This window comes from Rhincodon typus, chromosome 25, assembly GCF_021869965.1.
Source record: "Rhincodon typus isolate 14 chromosome 25, sRhiTyp1.1, whole genome shotgun sequence".
Classification (NCBI taxonomy): Eukaryota; Metazoa; Chordata; class Chondrichthyes; order Orectolobiformes; family Rhincodontidae; genus Rhincodon; species Rhincodon typus.
In genome coordinates this window covers 16,691,476-16,713,603 of record NC_063356.1, presented here as the reverse complement: position 1 = coordinate 16,713,603, position 22,128 = coordinate 16,691,476, and the positions used below count along the sequence as shown (strand labels likewise).

Here is a 22,128-nt window from a genome sequence, read left to right as displayed (position 1 = left end):
AACATATAAATCAACTTCTGCCTATTTTTTTTTGTTCCTGCCCTATTCAGGCAACAGAAGTTAGAAATAGTCGCAAAGTGCTGGAAACACTAAGCACGTTTGACAGCACCTGTAAAGAGAGATATAGGGTCCAAGGTGCCGCCTCTTCGGAAATCGGCTATGGAGTCATACTTGACACGAAACGTTTCTTTTTCCACGAAATGCTGTCAGACCTGCTGAGTTTCTCCAGTAATTGTTTTCACTTCAGATTTCCAACATCCCCGGTATACGGCATTTATTAAAATACAAGTTACGCTGCTAGCAGCATTAGAGACTTTCAGTGGATAGTTTTTCTCCAGTGGGGCCGGTCTGGAAGTTGTAACGGTTCATGCTGATGGGGGGTAAGGTTTCCACGAAGCCCCTTTGATCAAAGGGGCATTTCCTCATAGCAAGAGGCGGAGCATTCCTAGCGATCTAGCCGAGGGGAAAGAGCTGATTGGTTGAGGAGCTGGACGAAACTGGATCTGGGTGGATGCCAATTGGCGAGGGGCGAGGCAAGGTTTTGTTGTTGACAAAGGTGAGTGAGCGGGATGCGATCGACAGGTTCAGTAAAAAATGAAGGAATCTGATTTGTCACCATGTGCAGAGATTCGAGAGGGCTGGTTTGTTTATTGCAGGTAGAAAGCCAAAGCTCATTGGCTGACCTGGAAGGGTGCATCTCTGAAACTGTAAAGGAAAGGACTAAGCAAAGAGTTTAACCAGCAGACGCACTAAAACACAGTAATTTACCGGAAGAACCAGCGAGAGCGTGTTTAATTTGTTTTGAATTGTCCGTGAGCACTGTCCAAACGTAGTTGGTTGTATTCAGGTGAGTGAATAATTAAACCGGGACTCTCTTTCAATGTCATTTAGAGCGCAAAAGAAAACGGCTGGTTGAAGTTCTCTTGACTCGGATCTAAATGAAAGTACGCTCGTGGTCAGGATAAATCTGGTAGCATTGAGGGCACAGCATTGTCCGGTGTAGAGGCCAGAAATTTCGCTGCAATCAGCGCGCTAGCAAACGGCTTTAAGGCTTACTAAAGCGTTGGTGAAGTGTACAGCGAATCCGTGATCCAGGCCGATTGGAAAATTTGGGAGAATTCTTCGCTGGATTCTAGGTGAACGAGCTGATTGTTTCAGGGGAAAGTTGCTTTTCTATTCACTTGAGCAAATTCCGGAGAGTGTTGTACCCAAGGTAAGTCAGGATCACTCTATAATAGAGTCAAGTTTAGCTGCTACGAGGTCGTTTTCAGGCTTTTTTTCCCCTTAAGGTTAAACAAAAACTCAAGTTTCGCTATGTTTTGTTGGGCAAGGACTGGGACTTTTTAAACGATATGCTGGGAAAATGTGCGGAATGTTCTTGACCCATCATTTCTGGGATCCGAAAGCAACCAAAGTTTAGCGCGAACCATTGGTGTATTGTATAAAGTACACTTAGAGAACTTCGTTTCTAACGTTTTAAAGCAGATATCCTGTTCCATAAGGATTTTTTTTAAAGAAAGTAATATTCAGTTTGGGCTGAATCTTATCCCCACCTTTTGTCAATAATATCACATGACCTGACATACAGTAGTTGGTTGAATACCACTCTGCTCGACTAACCTGCTATTGCAGGAGCAATTTGCGTCATTCTTGTTGAGTAAAAATTCTGTCTCCTTAGTGCATACCTGAGCATATTTTGCCCCTTCGTTTATTTTGTGTTCACTGAAAGGAAAGTAGATATTTATCCGTGGGTTGGAAAAGTTAAATAATCGCGCATTCTGGGAGAAACGCTCGTTTGTCAAATATTGAAATTGAAATTCAGACCAAAAGGAGAACCATTCTTTCTCTCTTCCTCCCTTTTACATTTCCTGGTGAAGAAACGCAATTGAAAGGTTGTTTTAAAACTGGATTCTTCCGCCCTTTTCCCTTTTGATATTTACAAAGCGGTGTTCAAACAACAGATTTTTTTAAAGAACTGTTAAAGATTAAAATTCTAAATGTCCCTTGTGGGTTTTGAATGGGACTCGTGTACATTTCTAAAAACATATTTGGAGAAATGCACTGTACAGTTTTATTTACCCTCTTCCTTAAAAACATTTTCGTGTTTGTAAAGGGGTTTTCACAGTCAAAGCTTCCAACATTTGATCTTCGCATTTTAAGTGGTGTTGCCGCTCTTAATGTGTCGCCTTCTGACTCCCCATTTTATGGCAAGTGCACACCCATCATAGCAGGGGTTCTTGTCGTGTAGTGGTTGTCCCTAATTCTGGGTCAGGAGGCACGTGTCCAAATCAAATACATCTGAACAAGTTGATAAAAACATCTGCATCATCATCTATTAAATATCATTGTAATAATAACCACTTTTAAAAAGGGTAAAGTCAGTTTTTGTTCAGGAATCTTCAATATATGAACAATTTTTGATGTGTAAAATTTGCTGATCTGAGTGTACTTAAATTAGCTCTGATTTTTAAGGAGACATGTCCTTTTCAGCTGAATAAAACATTGGTGCATCTTTTTACTGTTGAAATTAGCTTCACCATTATTCAGAATTAAAATTAGCTTTGTTGTCACATGTATACTCGCACTAGTACAGTGAAAAGTTTAGAAGTCGCCACTTACGGTGCCACGTTAGGTACAAAGATATCTGGTACAGATTCTCAAGTATAAATTTTTAGGGGAAAAAATAGAAAATAAATAAAAAGTCCAGCATGATAGACCTTTATGCCATCTTGGGTTCAAAAGTACAGATTTATAGGAATAAATTAGAAAAATAAAGAAAGAAAAAGTTGAGAATAACACTCCTTCCGACAATCTGCACTGGTACCTAGCCTCCAGACTAGACCATGCCAGGCCTTGACTCCTGACCGTGCTGGCTTCACCTCGAGGCTGGGAATGCTAGGAGTCTGTTCTGGATGCACCTCAAGGCTGGGAGTCCACACTGCCAGAGGTCCCTGCTGGCTTCACCTCAAGGCTCTTGAGTCCGGGAGTCCACACTGAGGCTAGGAATCCACAATGACTTCACTCAAGGCTCAAGGGCAAGAGGTAATAAGAAAGAAGGAAAAAAGCACAAAGAAACGGATAAAGCGGACAAGCTCTGGCTGAGGAGTCCTGCTCTGCCACCATCTTGGAATCATTTATACACAAATGCTGCTAGCTTCAAGAAAGTGCCAGTGTTTCATTAAATTGAGAAATCTAAAAGATGCTGTTGTCTGAGATTTTAATCACTCAGCCATTCCTGGCTATGCCTTTGGCCGCTAAGGCCCTAATTTCTGGGATTCCCCCATCCCCCTAAATATCATCACCTCTAACACTCCTTCCTCCTTCAAGAAGTTTCTTAGAAACCTTTCTCTTTGACAAAACCTTTTGGCCACCTACTCCTTTGTGACATGATGTTAAATTTTATTTTGTACTACTACAATAATGTTAAGTTAATACAATAAATTGTTGTGGTTAGCTTGATGGACGTGGTATATTCTGTTGGGCTCATAATTGAAATGCATTGAACTTGTGCCGCCACTGAATTTACATAGAATGCATAAGCAAATTAGACTCGCTGCTAAAACTTTAGACCTGATTTGAACTACTGATGCCAGGGAGTCATTTAAAGATTGCCTATAATAAATTTAAAAAGAAACAAACATACCGGAAATGTGCAGCAGGTTTGGCGGTATCTCTGAAGAGAGAATCAAAAATGTAATTTTCAGTCAAATATTACTTAAGAAGATGGTTTTAGGAAGTAGGCTTTTTGGGATTCAAAGAGGAGTCGTATTTGAATCTGTGGTAACCCTGTTTGTCTCTTCATATGTACTGATCGTCCTAAGTATTTTCAGACCTTTATTTTCTTGTTTCGGAACAAAGAAATAGCAGAGGAACTGCATAGGTAATTTGCTTCAGTTTTCACAGTGGAAGCAGCACACCAGAATTTCAAAAGTCGGGGGACAGAGGTGAGCATAGTGGCCTACACCAAAGAGAAGATGCTGGGAAAGATCAAAGGTCTGGTGGATAAACCACCCAGACCAGATGAACTACACCCCAGAGTTCTGAAGAAGTCAGATAATGAGATTGCAGAGGCATTGTTGGTGATCTTTCAGGAATCACTGGAGTCAGGGAGGGTGCCAGATGACTGAAGGATGGATAAAGTAACACCTGTATTTAAGAGGGAAGGGGGGACAAGATAGGAAACTGTAGGCCAGTTAGTCTGACCTCAGTTGCTGGTAAGATTTTAGAGTTCATTATTAAGGATAAGATCACAGAGTACTTGGAAATGCATGGTAAAATAGGGCTGAGTCAGCATAGCTTCATCAATGGGAGGTCATGACTGACTAATCTGTTAGAATTCTTTCAGGAGGTAACAAGCAAGTTAGATAGAGGAGAGCCAATGGCAACGATTTATTTGGATTTCTAGAAGGCCTTTGACAAGGTGCTGTACAGGAGGCAGTTAAATACGATAAGAACCCATGGTGTTAGGGGCAAGGAACTGGCACGAAAAAAGGATTGGCTGTCTGTCAGAAGGCAGGGTTTGGGGATTAAAGGTGTCTTTTTCAGGATGGCAGCTGGTGATTAGTGGAGTTCCTCAGGGGTCCATATTGGGACCACAAGTATTCACGTTATACGTTAATGATCTGGATGAAGGAACTGAGGTCATTGTTGCTAAGTTTGCAGATGACACAAGGATAGGTGGAGGGACAGGTAGTGTTGAACAAGTGGAGAGGCTACAGGAGGACATGGACAAAGAAGTCGCACTTGGAATATAATGTGAGGAAGTGTGAGTTTATGCACTTTGGCAGGAAAAATAGAGGTGTAGACTATCTTCTACATGGGAGAAAGGCTTCAGAAATCTGAAATGCAAAGGGACTTGGGAGTCCTAATTCAGGATTCTCTTAAGTTAACGTGTAGGTTCCATTGGTAGTTAGGAAGGCAAATGCAATGTTAGCGTTCATTTCAAGAAGGCTAATGCACAAGAGCAGGGATGTACTGCTGAGGCTGTATAAGGCTTTGGTCAGGTTACATTTGGAATATTGTGAGCAATTTTGGGTCCCTCAATGAAGGAAGGATGTGTTGCTGTGGAGGGTTCCAGAGGAAGTTTACAAGAATGATCCCAGTGATGAAGGGCTTTTCAAATGAGGAGCAGTTGAGGACTCTGGTTCTGTACTTGATGGAGTTTAGAAGGATGAGGATGAATCTCATTGAAACTTACAGAATACTGAGATGCCTGGATAGAGACAATGTTTCTACTATTAGGAGAGACTGGGGCCTGAGGTCAGAGTGAAGGACAACACTTTAGAACTGAAATGAGGAGGAATTTCTTCAGCCAGACGGTAGTGAATCTGTGAGACTCATTGCCACAGAGGGCTGTGGAGGCCAAGTCATTGAGTATATTCAAAACAGAAATAGATAGTTAGGTTCTTGATTAATAAAGGGATCAAGGGTTACAGGGAGAAGTTAGGACAATATGGTTGAAAAACATACCAGCCATGAATGAGTTTGTTCCATCATTCAATGGGCCAAATGGCCTAATTTTGCTCCGAAAATATTATGTTCTTATTGCAGCATCCACAGTATTTTGTTTTCATACAAAGTTTAAAATAATTTATTAAGGGCTCTTGTGGTGTGATGGTAGTATCCCTATCTTTTGTACATAGTTTGAAATTGAATTCACCCACTTCAGTCAATATTTCCTTGTCATCTTCTGCTGGCTTGTTTCACGATCCTTCTTCAATCAACTGTGCATAATAACTATCCTGTTTGCCCCAGTCTTAGATGCAGTTTCCCTCATTATGCCATTATCAATTGCACTTCATGCAATCTGGAACACAAAATATTGACAAGATAAAAATCCACAACTTTAATCGTGGGTGTTCTTACAGTAAATTCACAAGGCATGACACATGTAATCATAAAACACCGTGACATCCAATATATGCCACAGTGCACAATGGCCACATGTGTAATTCATCTCAGATGTTTTCCTGGCTTTTCTGCTACAGGAAGTAATAAGGTAGAATATATTGTGACATAACAATGTGATTTTATAATGCTTGGTATTTTCTTGTTTGAATTTCTTTTCTCTGTTTTATTATTTCTACAATGATATGTATATGTTCTTTTTGTTTTCTGATTACAGTCACTATTGGCTTTTTCTGGTTCTTATTCACTGTACACCCTTGCCTGAACTGATCCAACTAAGAAGGCCCTAGTGCGATGCCCACAAGTGATACGTGGGCTGGACAATTTCCCATGGATTCCATGCCCAGTGTCAGTTTTGTTGGAAGCTGCAACAATGTAATGAGCACTAACTCTGCTTTTGTAAGTCTTTCATATTTTAATAAGAGGTAGCAATTTTCCAAGTTGGGTGTGGTAATTGTATAAAGGAGACAAGATAATCTGATGTGTACATTTTTTTTAAACAAAATCTCATCACACTGAACAATTATTACTAATATTCTTTTAAGTTGGTAGGTTTTTTTGTAACAATATGTTTTCTAATTTAAAAGAGTGACATTTCTGATCTCTTGACCAATTTTGTAAAATTTAGAATGCCCTAATTCAAGCATACAGAGCGATGAAAGATTTTATCTCGACAGTATACGAAATATTATTTTATCAGTGAATTGTGCTATTAATCATTTTAAGAATATCTGGATCACCCAATTATGTCTCTGCACATTATTAGTTGTTAGAATGGATGACTTCCCTGTATTATTAAACAAGTTGTGCCATCAATAGCCTGTAATTTTGATTGTTTTCTTTAAATCCCTTGTATGCGACCAACCGCAATTCATGTATTTGTTAAATTTAATCCTGTGCATTTGGCAAACAAAAATGTTCTCTGATTCTTCTTTTCCTGTGAGGCTTCTTATTTTTCATTTATGAATGATATGTTTACATTTGGGACCTGGGTACAATTACATAGTAGTAAAAAAAAGGCTTAATGTTTTTGAATATCTGGTGTTGAACCTAGCCAAGAACGTTATTATGTGCAACATTGCAAAACAATTAACAGGTATTTCCGCTATAACATGTGTTTCATTAACATGAATTGGCTGTAGTGCGATTCATGAATAATGGACGCTGTTTGGATAACGCGGACTTTCTACTGTACAGTATAACAATTTTCTATACTGATTTCCCTATAATGCAATTTTCTATAGCGCAAGGTCACACATAAATGCAACTACCATGTTATAGGAGAAATACCTATACCCCTGTATTTGTCTAAACAAGAGGGAAGCATTTTTGTTTTGATATTCATAACCTCTCCAAATTAAATTTTGTTGTTTACAATTTCCAAATTCTGACTGAACTGGCCAATCTCATCATTGAATGCATGCTGTATCTAATATAGAGGGGAGTAAAAGCCTACAGTGTTTCAGCAATACCAGAATTAATATATCAATACATTGAATTACAAAGCCAGTGCATAATTTCTTACTGTAAAAGGCACTTCAAACTAGTAAAGCTAATCAATGTGGAATTGAGATGGGATATAATTTTCAATTGCTGTAAGTCTGTAACATAGTTGGACAGGTCTGAAAGTTTACACAACAGAATACTAAATCCATATACTTTGTAAGTCATCTCAATGAATTGTATGAACATTTCTACTAACAAAATACATGTACTCTCTCTCTCGATTTTTCCAAGTCTCTCTTAACTACCATAAGTGTCACTTGGGAGTTTGGGAAGGGAGTAGGGAGGATTCAGGGCTTAAAAGTGACACCTGAGCTTGTGGTACTTGTATAAACCACATTTTTATGTATATTTCCAAAGATGGTTGTGGTTTTCAAGTACAAAGGGAATTTGTTTAAATCACTAAGTAAGTGAATATTGTTTTATTTTCATGCAAGAATAGTAGTGGGACTAATTGGATAGCTCTGTAGAAGTGCCAGCTCAGGCACGATGTGCTGAATGATCTCCTTTTGTGGTTAGCATGAAACGTACAGCAATCAGTATGTGAAACAGGATCCCTAGGGAGTCATTGGTTTCCTTGCTCGTGGTAGCTATTTTTGTGATAACATAAGTTAAAAATGGAACCCTGTTAGATATTTATGAGAAAGAGATATTAGGACATCCTGTATGTTTAGCTTTTTTGAAAAATTGGTGAACCCTTCCCTTTCATTCGAAGAATGTAGAAGAACCTGCTTTTACTGATCTTTCAGATCACTGAAACAGGTACTTCCAGTTAGGATTTACATTTGTAGATTAACTGTGATTCATCTCTGTTTAACTCGTGGGTCAGCATTTCTTTTTTTTTTGTTACTTATTAAATAACATAACACTCACCTTTCAGTTTTAAAAAAAAATTCATACAGCAGCCTGCATTTAACGTAGCCAGTGTCACGTGGGGAATAAAGCCACTTAAAATTTAGCTGCCGAACTGCATGTACTAGCCTTTTGCATTTTATTAGATAGTTGGGTCACTACTTTTCAAGCCTCCTACTCCCTTTTATGTTTCTACTGTAACAAATAGAATGTCATGTATAAATTATTTCAAATTTGAAACAGAACTGTTGCAGAAGGTTTGGACATGATTTACTGAACAGCAAAATTATTTTTCTAATTTTAAGATTACCAGTCTATAATCAAATAATCTTGAGGGCTAACAAATCAGTCAGTATGGCAGAAAGGGAGACAACTCAGCCATTGAAATTGTGCCAGCTCATTTGAGACCCACTGGTCCAGAAGAGTGTAATAACATTTCTGAACAGGTTGGTTGGAAAATATCTAGACAACTTAGTCAGTCTGTGCTCCAGCCCTGTAATCCTTTCTTTCATATCCACTTTGAGTAATCGATCATCTGCTTCCACCACATCATAGGTAGGGAGTTCGAAGTCATTGGCACTCATCATATTTATTTAAATGGTGTCTGTGTCCCCCATCCTTTGTGTCCTCCGCTGATTGGAACAGATTTTCTTTAGCCTCCCCCGCCTTAATGAAACCTACCACAACTTTCTACAACATACACACATCTCCCCTTATCTTCTTTACTCCACAGAGACTAATTACAGCTTCCCTAAGCTAACAGTTAAAATCCCTTATCCCTACAACTGCTTAGATAAATCTCCTCGGTTCCTGTCAAGGATCTTCCCAAAAAGTATCGACCAGAAGTGGCCACAAACTCTAGTTGCTCCACCCCTCTTCTCTATTTATTTTGGAGCTCCCTTCCCCCTTCCCCCTCCCCCATTTCTGAAGAAGGGTCTTGACCCAAAATGTCAACTTTCTTGCTCCTCTGATGCTGCCTGGCCTGCTGTGTTCCTCCTGTTTGTTACCACAAATTCTAGTTGTGTCCTAATCTGAGTTTTATAAAAGTCTAGCATAACTTCCTTCCTTTTGTAATAAATGGCTCTATTTATGAAGTCCAGAGATGATACGCATCACTAACTGCTCTCTTAATATGGTCTACCACTTTTTAAGATTTATGCATCGCCCCTAGCAGAAAGATTGTGACAGCTCTTTCACAGTCTCCATCTCCATTTCCTTTAGCATCCAGGGTCAAAACAATCCAGACCAAATGATTTATCAACTTTTAAGCATTGTCAACCTTTCTGGTACAGGTTTCTTATCAATTTCCAAATTGCTACCAGCATTTTGCAACATTCTCTTAAGTATTCCAGACCTACCCCTGTGCCTGCAAGCATCAATTATGTTCCTGTCTCTTACAATCCATTATTATTTACATGCCATGAGATTATTTTTGGGTTCCCTTATTATGTTAACTGCAATTCTCTCACTTAGCCTTTGGCAGTTTTATTTTCCTCCTTTCCCAACCAACCCCAGAACCGCCCTCAGCACTTTTTTATTTGATCATGGGACATGGCATCATGCTTATTGCCTATCACTAGCTGCCCTTGAGAAGGTGGTGGTAAGCTATTGCCTTGAACCACTACAGTCCATGTGGTGTAACTAGACTCTCAATGCTGTCAGGGAGGTAATTGCAGGATTTTGACCCAGTGATATTAAAAGAGCAGTGATATATTTCCAAGTCGGAATGGTGAATAGGATGAATAGAAAAATTGCAGGTGGTTGTGTTTCCATTTATCTGCTCCTATGTCTTTCTAGATGGAAGTGGCTGTGTCTAAGGAGCATTGGTGAATTTCTGCAGTGCATCATGGAGACAGTAGCTGCAGTGTATACTGAGTATTTGTAATGAGGGGAGTGGATGTATGTGGATATGGTGCATAATCAAATGGGCTGCTTTGTCCTCGCTGATATCAAGTTTCTTGAATTGCTGGAGGTACATTCCTCCAGGCAACGGGGGAGTATTCCATCACACCCCTGACTTGTGCCTTTTAGATGGTGGCCAGGATTTCGATGTCAGCAGGTGAGTTACTCACTGCAGGATTCATAGCCTCTGATCTGCTTTTGTAGACACAGCATTTAAATGGCTAGTCTAGTTCAATTTCTCGTCAAAGATAACCCCCAAGATGTTGACAATGGGGAATTTGGTGATGGTAACATTGAATGTCAAAGGGGGATGGTTAGACTCATTTATTAGAGATGGTCATTGTCTGGCTTGTGTGGCGTGGATGTTACTTGCCATGTGTCAGTCCAAGCCTGGATATTGTCCAAGTCTGCTGCATTTGGGCATGGGTTGCTTCAATACCTGAGGAGTCACACGTCCCCCACTTCTGACCTCATGATGGACGGAAAGTCATTGAAGCAGCTGAAGATGGATTGGCCTAGTACAGTACCCTGGGAGACCACCTACAGCACAGCCATCTTCCTTTGTGTCATGTATGTCTCCAATCAGTGGAGAGTTTCCCCCCTAATTCGCATTGACTCCAGTTTTGTTAGGTTCCTTAATGCCAACTCGGTCAAATGTGGCCTTGATGTTAAGGGCAGTCACTCTCGGCCAACCTTTGGAATTCAGTTTTTATTTTGTGCATCTTTGAACCAAGATTGTAATGTGCTCAGGAAATGAGTGGCCCTTGTGGAACCCAAACTGATTGTCAGTGAGCAGATACTGCTTAATAACATGGTTGCCAACACGTTACATCACTTTTCTGATGATTGAGAGTAGACTGATGGTGGGGTAATTGTCTGGGTTGGATTTGTCCTACTTTTCCATCAGGCACTGGGTAATTTTCCACATCGGGTAGATGCAAATGTTGCAGCTGTACTGGAGCAGCTTGGCCAGAGGTGGGGCAAGTTCTGCGCCACCAAATCTTCAGTGCTATTGATGTAATGTTTTCAGTGCTATGGCCATTGGCATGGCCAGCTAAACTGCCATATAGAATGATGTAACGTCTTCTCAATGTGATGACAGGACTTTGTCTCTGAGTACTGTGCAGTCATTGTTGCCAATAGTGTCGTGGACAGTTGCATCTGTGGCAGGCAAATTGGTGAGGATGAGGTCAAGTATGTTTTCCCCCTTGTTGGTTCCCTCACTATCTGCCATGGTCACAGTCTAACAGCAATATCTTTTAGGACTTGACCAGTTTGATCACTAGTGCAATTGCTGAGCCACTCTTGGTGGTGTATGTTGAAATACTTCCTCCGCTGATGTGTATCATACACTTTCTTTTGTATCCTCATTCGCTAGCGTCCTTGTTATCCAAGGATCTCAGGCACTTGCCTTGCCCTCTTTATTTTTGAGGTGTACCGAGCCTACATCTAACACGTTCCTTGGAGATCCCCCATTGTACATTTGGAGTTTTCCAAATAGTCTTTTGATTCTACTTTACCTTGGCTAGATTCCCCTTCATCTCACTGAAGCTGGCCGCCTTATTTGGAAGTCACCTTTTAGATTATTCTTTGTTCTTCTCCATTGCTAATCTACACTTTGGAGTGATCACTGTTTTCTTATCCACATTTTCCCTCACAGACACTTGATCCACCTGGCCCTCCTCACTGCCCACTGCCAGATCCACCAAATCCCTCCTTTCTAGTTGGACTGAGAACATACTGTTAACAAAAGTTCTTCTGCATATGTTTCAGAAATGCCTCCATCCCTTGAAAATTCTAACATTTTCCTAATTAATATTTGGATAACTAAAGGCGCTTATAATCACCAAACTCTTCATGATTTTTGCACAACTATGTTTTCCCTGCAAATCTGCTGCTTGATTATATCTATCTCGCTATTTGGAGGCCTAGAAAATATACCCAAACATCATGCACGTTGTTCAGATTCACTAGATAACAACTTGCATTTATATAGCACAGTAACATATACCAACACGTTTCTCAGGTGCATTATCAAACGATTGGTACTGACATTGGGCCAGTTTAGGAAAGTTTTTAAGGGAGTTTCTTAGAGAGAGAGGTTTAGAGAGGAAATTCCAGACTTCAGGTTCACCACTAGCTGAAGGTATAGCTGCCAGTACTTGAGCAGTTATTGTCATAGATTTGTGAAAAGGCCAGAATTAGAGGAGTGGAGATATTTCTGAGGGATTTTATTGAGATTGGAAGTGTTGAGGCTATGATGTGATTTGAGTACGAGATTGAGAATTCCCCATTGAAATCAATGATATCTTGTGAATTTTTTAAAGTTTAAAAACAAACAGGAACAGTTATCTTAAATGTTATAAACATAAATTTTAAAATGACATTTTAAGGTAACAGGTGGTTGGGTTTGTAGTCATGCTTTCTCTCTTTTTAAAGACTGTAAACAGACCTTGACAATTGATAAACATCTCTTATCCATTCTGTTAAGAAGACTTCAATCCCTTATGGGTAAGAATAGAAGGGATGATAAAACACAGATGACTCAATAGAGCTTTTATTGAGCAAGCTGTAAGGGATTTTTTTCTAAAATGGAAGTTTAAAATACAGTATTGAAATGATATTAGAGTGAAGTGAGATAGTTCATTAACATTATGAGGCACAATGTGTACTTTGTCATTATGCAAACATGAAATGGACTGATTTGAAAGCTGGTCATTATATTAATGGCTGTGTGCATACTGTGAAACAAAGTAGTTTAATGCTTCGTACCTAACCTTATCACTCAGAATTATTTACTTAGTCCATCTGCTGAGAGATTGAAGAACCGTCCATTTGAATGACTTGAATATTTAGTTCAGATCACCAATGGGATAGTATTGTGATACTAATGGATTACACTATTGTACAGCTGACATTGGGCAATGCAAACAAATATAACGTTTACAAGCCATTCAGGCAATTTATAAGAGTGAGTAACATTACTCTACTTGACAGAATAAGGCAAAATCCCAATCTTATCATCATACCTTGTGGTTTGATGAAGCCTTTTAACAAGGTGTTCTGAGTGGAACAATGAATCCAATTGAAACCTCTGACTGGAAATCCAAATGTAACTGTGCATTAATCATTTAACTTTGATTTGAATTCCAATTATTCTGGAAAAGGACTCTAAGGATATTTTGAAGGTTGTGAAATTGTATGAGAATTCCATTCTGATCAGCTGACGAGAGGCAAATGCTCCTATTGCAGGTTAGTGTCTTTGAAATGTTCATAAATGGACAATTCATTTTGCAATTATCTATATTGTAAGATTTCAACCTTGCTGTGTTCTCCATGACTGCTTGGATCGTTCTCCAAAATGACTGAATGCAGGAACATGATCAGACTATATTGAACAGAATACCTTTTCTGGCTTCATCCACAATATATCATCAGTCTGAGTCTGGTAGATTTGAATATTATCTCAAGATAACCCTTCATGCATTAACTCTCCTCTGCATGTGTGTGGCTTGGGTGGATTTGCTTGTTCTTCCTCTTGACAACAAGCAACAAAAGTATTTTTGTCTCGCCCCTTGAGATTTAAAATTTCTGGAAAGAAAATGAAAATCAAAGGACAAAGAAACTTCCTTTGGGCTGCGGTTCCAGGTGAATCCTTTTCAGAGCATTACTGAGACTTGAAGACAGTGTTTAATTTGAAGATATGCCCTTCATTTTGCTGGTGAAATGAGATATGCACTTTTAGTAATTAGTGGGCAAATAATTTTGTCCGTATGAATATTTTGACCTAGTTATTGAGTCATACATTTCTTCATGCTAGGTTTGGTAATGCTTAGGAAATTCCATTTCCAACTCTTTTTACAGGAAGAAAGAATGATAAACCCTGAGAAAAAGAAGACTTGTACTGTAGCCACTAGAGATTATATTCAAACATACAGAGTCCATGTTTACACTGCTGATCCTAAACTTTTAATTGTATCATTTGTGTGTGAGCTCTGTCCATGTCTAGAGATAATAATGGACAAAGTTGTCAATTAGGTGTTTACATATTTCCATCAGATTTGACATCACATCAAGACAAGATAGTGTGACTCTAGATCCTTCCGGGAAGAAACTGCTGCTTCATTTAATTGAGGCAGTCCTATCTATATTTTCTCTCACCATTTAGTCATATTATGAAATAAAACTAGCTCTACATCATTGGCAAACTTGCAATATTAACCTACCCATAAACCTTGACCCACTTTATTTTTAGGATTTGTGAACAGCTTGCGGGCCTTTCCTCAGATATGGTCTGAGCAGTTCATTTTGTCTGTTAGTATTTCTACCAATAGGATTGGAGGGGGAGGAAAATCTTTAGGTTATACAAGTTATAAATTGGAGAATTACAAGTAAGCTAAATTCATGGATGGGAAATGACCAACTGTCCATTCAAATCTGCCATGATGGCTGGACCTTCCCACTCAACCATTCCTTTGACAAAAATACTTGAAAAAAATTTCTTTGTTCTTCCTATCAATACAGGAGAGGATTTCTGTTGCTCCATGGTACTTATTCATCCATGACCACACAAATCAGTATGACAAGGGAATGTATGCAAAGAGATATCATGTGTGAAGGTTTTAATCTTTCTGTTCAACAATAATTAATATTTATTATTATTAATTAATATTTCTAAAAAGTTTAAGACCTTGAACTCTTGCAAATCTTTGTGAGGTGGTCGCTTTAGTTAATTATGTGACATGGAATTAACGTACAATGATTTTTTTCAGAATCTCCAATCTCCATGGTTGTTTGGGCTTGCTCTTGCAGTTGACTAAAACATTTGATTTAACCAATTTAAAACAGTCGTGAGTCAGGAGGTGGAATGTGAGATGCGTGGGCTGAAATTCAGGCTGTTAGTGCAAAGAATAGATGTGGAATTGAAATGTAGAATTTTGTCGAAGTCCAATCAAGTTTAATTCCAGCCAGTTTAGATAGGTTTTATATTGTATGAGAGCTGTGCTGTTGAAATGTGGAGATCCTTCATAATGAGCAGAGGCTCACTGTTTTTACTTGTGAATAGTAGTCATTCATAAATCCTGCTTTGGTCAGTGTGGGTCAGGGTTTTTTATCACTGATCTCAAATTTCAAACTTGCTTAAACAACATTCTTGGTGTGCTTTGTTTTCTGTTGCAGAGTAAAATGGAACTAAATATTTGCATTGACTTTTCCTTCAACAGAGCGATGAGTACTTGGACTATCTTTCAGTAGAAGAGAGGGAATGTCTCATGTTTCTTGAAGAAACAATTGATGCATTAGATATTGAAGACAATAATGGGGTATCTACTGAAGAATTGGAGCAAACTAAACATTCCAGTGAAACTGAGAATATGCTAGAAAGACCTACCCTGTCACACCCTGAATTAGGACATAGTCAAGTTACAGGTAACACTATAATTTTAAACAGTTATGCGTGTTTTCATGCAATTAGTGACATCTTCAGTGTGGTTAGAAGTATATTCATTCCAGCAAAATATGACAAATTGCTAAAGGGCTGAATGGCTTCCTTTTGTGTTGCACATATCCTTTTCTGTGGTATAAAATAATTTGGATCCAGACCCTGCAGCCTGGAATAATTGCACCTGATAATTGTAAATATTATTGTCATTTTGCTAGGTTCTATACAAACTAGCAGAATATTGATTTTTGTCATTCTTAAAGGCTATTTTTCTTAGCACTATATTAAAGTTGATGAGTAAGACAAATAATTATCCTTGATACTATGATGCAATTTTTACTGTCAATGGATAATTCCCTGGCATCCCTGCTCCATCAGTTAAAGATTTTGTTCCTTGACTAATATTCTATTTTTATATAATGACTCATCCAGCATGGTTATGACTTCTGCTGATGATTTCACTTTCCCACTTCCTTTCTATCTCAAGCCTTGCTTTTGACAGCTTTCAGTTCTTGAAGGGTCCTGTTGCTCTATTATGACATCCTCATTGCCTTCAATATGGCATAAAAATCCTAGTTGTCTTGTAGGTCTACAAATATCTGGCTGATGCCACATATATCTGCAACCTATTCGCCATAGTTTTGTCTTTGTTCTTTTTACCTTGCTGATATTTGTGACCTATAAATCCTCAGATAATTTAAGTCCCCTAAAGATAATTTTCTGTTATCTTCATATCTGCAAATAAGCAATTTTGCCCTCTCCCCTTCCGGTGGTACTTGCATAAAACATCCAGCTCACAATCTCCAGCTTTAACTGGGACCTTGTCTGTTAACTGTAAATTAGTTACCGCTGAAGTTAAAAGGATTGTGCATGTCCCAAGTCCCATCCAGTACCTAGGCTAACACTCTAGTAGAGTCCTGAGGTTGTGCTATAATGATCAAAGATGCTGCCTTTTGAATGAAATGTTAAACTGAGGCCATGTATGCCACCTTAAGTGTGTACAAATGATTTGGATGGCTTTTCCATGAAGAAAAGTAGTTCCCAGAGCGTCTTGACCATCACTAATGCAAATCAAATGATCATCACATTGCTAGGCACAAATTTCCTGCCACATATCCTACATTGCCAAACTGCCCATATTTAAAAAAAGTACTGTACTTGAATTTTTTTATTCGTTCATGGGATGATTGTTGCTGACAAGGCATCATGTATTGCCCATCCCTATTCATTCACTGGTGATGAATGCTAAAAGTGATAATATGCCAATGAAGTGAACTGCTTTGCCCTGAATGATATCAAGCTGCTTGGGTGCTGTTGAGGATGTACTTGCCCAAGTACACGGGGAATATTTCACCACGTTTCTGTCATGTAGGTGATGGAATGTTTGAAGAAATGGGAAGTGAGCTATTTGCCACAAATTTCCCAGCCTCTAACTTGTTCTCGTAAGCATGGTGTTTATATAGAGCGTAAAACTGTACAGCACAGGAACAGGCCCTTCGGCCTACCATATTGATAGGAACATGACGCCAAATGAAACTAATCCTTTCTGCCTGTCCTTGGCCCATATCTCTCCATTCCTTGCTTATTCATGTACTTATCTAGAAGTCCCTTAAATGCCTCCATCGTATTTGCCTCTACCCTTGCTACCCCTGCCAGTGTGTTCAAGAATCCTACCACTGTGTTTAAAAAAAACAAACATGTCCCTCATATCTCCTTTGAATGCTTACCACCACCACCACCAACCCCACCCCCCACCCAGCCCCAACCCATCACCATAAATGCAGAATTAGACCTTTCAGCTCCAGTAAAAAGATTCTGACTGTCAACCCTATCTATACATCTCATAATTTTATAGACTTCTATCATGTCTCCCCTTGGCCTCTGCTGTTCTAGAGAAAACAACCTGAGTTTTTCTAGCCTCTCCTTCTAGCTCATACTCTCTAATCCAGGCTGCATCCTGGTAAATCTCTTCTGCACTGTCTTCAAAACCTCCATATCCTTCCTCTAATGGGGTGACCAGAATTGAACACAACACCCTAAGTGTGGCCTAACCATATGGCTGGGCTGATTTACTGTATTGAGGGAATTCTGCAATGGTGATGTTATTGAATGTTGAGGGGTAGTTAGATTTTTTTTTTTTGGAATAGTCACGTCCACCACTTACGTGATGTGAATGTTGTTGTTAGTTTATTCATCAACAAAGCTTGAATGTTGGTTTTGTTGCATGCACACCCAAACTTACTTCAGCATCAGAGGCATTGTGAATGGTACTGGACTTTGTGCAATCACCAGCAAACATCTCATCTGACCCTTTTTGATGGAAATGTCATTCAGAACCATCTGAAAATGGTTGGAACGAGGTCACTGCCCTAAGCAACTCCTGCAGTAGTGTCCTAAAGCTAAAATGACTATCTTTCAACAGCCGTGACTATCTTCCCTTTTGTGCTAGGTATGACCGCACACATTAGGGGAGTTTGTCTTGATTCTTTTTTACTTCTTTTTCCTTAATTTCCTTGATACCAAGTGTGATCAAATGTAAACAGGACATTCCTAAGCAATTATTTCATATCTTCAAATAGATGTAGGTGTTGAAGCTTTACTATAGGCATGGCTATTTATGGAGCATTAATCGTCACTATCACACCCAGGATATTGTTAGGACCTGTAGCCTTTTGACGTATCCACTACCTTCAGCTGTTTTTTAGATGTGAGGTTGAGTGATTTCAAATTTGGTGAATGAAGTCTGGCATCTGTGGTGTTGTGAGCCTTGGGAGAAGGTAGGGATATATCATTGATTCAGCACTTCTGGTTGAAAATAGGTGGCATTCTCTTTGGGACTGGTTTTCTGGTCTCTTCCATCATTGTGAAATTTTCTTTTGCAAGTAAGTGTTTAGCAGACCACCACAATTCCTGTCTGGATGTACCAGGAGTGCCATCCAATAGTTGTGTGATCACTTGATTCTGTCTTTTACAACAGCATTTCTTCTGTTTTAGAATGGATGCGCTCCTATGTAGCTTTACTGGGTTGGCACCTTTTTATATTTAAGTATGCCTCGTGCTGCTCCCGACATGCTGCCTTGTACAATAAGGTGGTCACCTGCTTGGTGCTAATGGTAGAGTAAGGGACAAGTCATGGCTCAAGGTTACAGATTGTGGCTGAATACCTTGTACTGTGAAAGATGGCCTACAGCACTTTGTGGTTGGTTGGTTGTGAGCTGCTAAATCTGTCCTTAAAGTATCCCATTTAAAACTGAGTGGTAGTGCCGCACACTATGATGGAATATGTCACACTGAATGAGGAAGACTTGCAGAGAAAAATGGAGAGGATGCGCTTAATTCTTTCAGAGCTTCGTTCAAATGGTTGGTTGGTCAATCCAGTTTAGTTCTTAAGTTTTTCTGTTGTAGCTTGGTACAACTGAATGGCTTGCTGGGCTGTTTCACAATGTAGTCAAGAGTAAGCCACACTGCTGTGAATCTGGAATTATACCTACGCCAGACTGTCAGGATGACAAATTTCCCATTATTGAAGGATATTAAAGATCAATGCAGACTTGGCGATGGCTTTGCAGAATACCTCCAGTCTGTGAGCAAACCTGACCCCGACCTCCCCATAGCCACTCATTTTAACACAGCATCCTGCTCGCTTGCCCACTTGTCTGTCCTCAGCGTGCTACAGTGCTCCAGCGAATAACTCCAAAGGGCTATGCATTAAGATGTTTAGCTGTGCTAAACTTCTAATGGCTTTGTCCAAATGCTAACAGATATTTGAAACAGCTGTTACATTTAACTGTAGTTTGAGTTTTGAATAATCGCTGAATCTGTTGAAGTTCTTCTAAGTTTGTTTTATTTTGAATTCCTTAATAGAACCTGATGGAAAAATCCCAAGAGCAGTTTCAGCAAACAAGAGCAACAGCACTGAATTCATCTCCCTACAGGCGGTGCAGGAAAATTCCGGAGCATATAAATTCCCCCGGGCAGTTTCACCACACAGCAATAAAAATTGTACTGATTCCACATCCTCACAGATGGTGCGAGCTAAAACTGGAGCAAATACCCTGCCTAAATATACCCAAAAACCTAGCGCTGAAAGCAAAAGCATGGTATCCAATCAGATATCTGAATCCAGCAGAAACCCCATTCTTTCTGAAGATACAAGACAAAGATCCAATAGTGCGATAGTTCAGCATGAATTGGTGGAATCTAACGAGGAAAAGACCAAGTTAGGACCTCCCACAGCCCCAAAACCCCGGAAACTGCCATCCAATATCATATTAAAAAGCTTCCAGAAGAATGATAATCAAATGGTACCTAATACAAACTCTCAGAATAGCTTTAAGGTGCCAAAAGGTGCTGCACGAAACAATGGATATAATTTGTCTAGGGACAACAGCACCGATGGAGAAGTAAAACAAGCAAGAATGCAAGCCTTGAGCAAGTTAGGATTGCTGTCAGAGCCAGATGGCCAGAAAAACAATTCAGCAAGTCCTCCAAGTCTGAAAACAGAGGGGACATCCATCAGTCAGACAGTCATACCAAGTAATGAAACTAAAAGGAGCCAACCAAAAATGTCAGCAAGAGACACCAACAGCCTGAAACGTCCAATTGGAATTGGGCCTCCTTTAATCCATTCAGCAGCCACTGCTGCTGATCCTGGCATGAATGGCAATGCAAATAAAACGACAAGTGTGACTGTGGGGAATGCAAATAAACTGCAATGGCAGTTGGGTTTCACAAAATCGAGCAGTTTAAAAAGATTTACAGCCAGCGAAAATGCTCCTCCAACCATGAGCTTAGGTCCTACCCGAAACAGCATGCCAACTACCACTGCCCTTAACCCTGGCATGAGCAACACACTCCCTATTGCAAGAAGACCAGCAAATGCAAGTGAGGGTGAAGTAAAAAATATAAATGCAGCACAGTGGCAGTTTGGTGCCACAAAGGCAAGTAGCTTAAAGAGGTTTGGAACAGCTAGTGACAATAACCAGCCCACCTTGTATTCTGGTGCTGCTCGAAATACTTCGATTGGTGCTGCGTCCGCATTTGCTGAGAACACAAGCAGTAGGCCCAGACCTGTGTCAATTTGCTCCGAGAAGGATTTGTCAGCCAAGCACGGATCTACATTAGAAGTTGTATCATCCAATAAACCAGGGAGGAAGTCTTTTCCAATAACAATAAACCATATTTCCGCCAAATTTCAGAAGTCTCCACCAAAGGCACTTAATGTGCAAGTTGCGCCGCCGGGACCAACCAGTAAAGACCATAGAGAAGCACTGAAAAAACTTGGCCTTCTGAAAGAATAGAAGGGAGTTTAAAAGGCTGCACAGGATCCGGTAGACTTGAGAGAGTTCCGTCAACATGCTGGGAAAAAAACTTATCTAAAATGGGCAATAACTTGCTGCCACATGAAGCCATAGAGTCATTGCAATCTCCAGCATGGGAATGAAGCTGTAGAATTAAAATGTGGTTAAAGACATCAATTTAAAACATGCTGTTTTATTTTGTGTATTTAGTTAAATTAATATAACTACTGCAATTTTTCCACCTTTTGATATACAAGGCATTTCCTGCCTGTTCATCTTGATTCATTTTGTGGAATATGACTGCCAAAGGCTTGGTACAAAATGCAAGACAACTTTGTTTTTCAATATGTGTGTCCAGGGTTGGACTTTTGCCCAATTGTTGAAACCAATAACTGAGACTTAATTAGAGATTCTATTAACTCTCTTACCAGAAGCAGACCTATTATTGTTGTCCAAGTACAACGAAAGACTTCTTTCAAGAATGTGACTTGCAGTAGAAATGACTGTTTTAAAAGGAGGACATTTTGAAATAATGACTTGTATAGTACGGCTGTTCAGAGAATTTTTGGTTTTTATTGAAAACATTGTTTTAATTATGGCACTGTAAAAGTATAATCATAAGTGCATTCTGCATTATTGTATGAGTGGAATGTTCCGTATAGATACTTTAGGTATCTCATTAGAAAAAACATTCCAGCTCTGCCCATTTATTTCCTGCATCACTTCACAATTTTGTAATTAATTCCATAACATACCATTAAATCTATTTAAAAATTGACTAGTTGTAGTTAGTTATTGTCATGTATGAATGCCAAATCTAACATGTATTAAGACATTATTTCGATATTTGTAAACAAACTAGTAACTCATTTACCTGCCAGAACTTTTGAATTAAAACATTAATTTCCAAAACAGTACTATAGATCTTCTTAGCACAAGTTCCAAGTATATTGTTTTTAAATATTCACTGCTGATTTTACATCATATATTTAAATGGTATAGAATATTGTTATGCACTGCAGAAATTTGCGACATGTCAAGACAAGGAACACACTGCTTCTGTTTTTTCATAACTCTTCTGATTTATGCAAGCCTTTCTACATGCCAGCTGCTAAGTGGACAGTAGGCCCTTCCTTTTTTCTTTCAGTGTCTAGTTTCTGTTCTCCTTGGGTCATTTCCTGTGAACTACTTGACAGGATGATATTTGTCATAACTGTATTCTCT

At 39.3% G+C, this 22,128-nt stretch overlaps 1 protein-coding gene across 3 annotated transcripts; it reads left to right on the top strand.

The window, feature by feature from the left end:
* The first annotated feature begins 449 nt into the window (after positions 1 to 449).
* zgc:158258 (specifically androgen-regulated gene protein) lies at positions 450 to 21,682 on the top strand. Of its 3 annotated transcripts, XM_048612191.1 has the most exons (5): positions 450 to 556; positions 892 to 1,213; positions 6,125 to 6,306; positions 15,387 to 15,591; positions 19,469 to 21,682. In XM_048612191.1, the coding sequence occupies exons 3-5, from the start codon at positions 6,202 to 6,204 to the stop codon at positions 20,902 to 20,904; spliced, it is 1,746 nt and encodes a 581-aa protein (XP_048468148.1). In that variant the 5' UTR covers positions 450 to 556; positions 892 to 1,213; positions 6,125 to 6,201; the 3' UTR covers positions 20,905 to 21,682. The 3 variants fall into 3 exon arrangements, with proteins under 3 accessions (XP_048468148.1, XP_020382673.1, XP_048468149.1); XM_020527084.2 differs by lacking the exons at positions 450 to 556; positions 892 to 1,213 and adding an exon at positions 557 to 847; XM_048612192.1 differs by lacking the exons at positions 450 to 556; positions 892 to 1,213; positions 6,125 to 6,306 and adding an exon at positions 12,585 to 13,416.
* Positions 21,683 to 22,128: the final 446 nt, after the last annotated feature.

Excerpts from the sequence above, each read along its gene's own strand:
- zgc:158258 (XM_048612191.1), top strand. The coding sequence starts at position 6,202 with ATGCCCACAAGTGATACGTGGGCTGGACAATTTCCCATGGATTCCATG. Across the intron at positions 6,307-15,386 it reads TGAGCACTAACTCTGCTTTT|AGCGATGAGTACTTGGACTA; the intron begins GTAAGTCTTTCA and ends TTCCTTCAACAG. Across the intron at positions 15,592-19,468 it reads AGGACATAGTCAAGTTACAG|AACCTGATGGAAAAATCCCA; the intron begins GTAACACTATAA and ends ATTCCTTAATAG.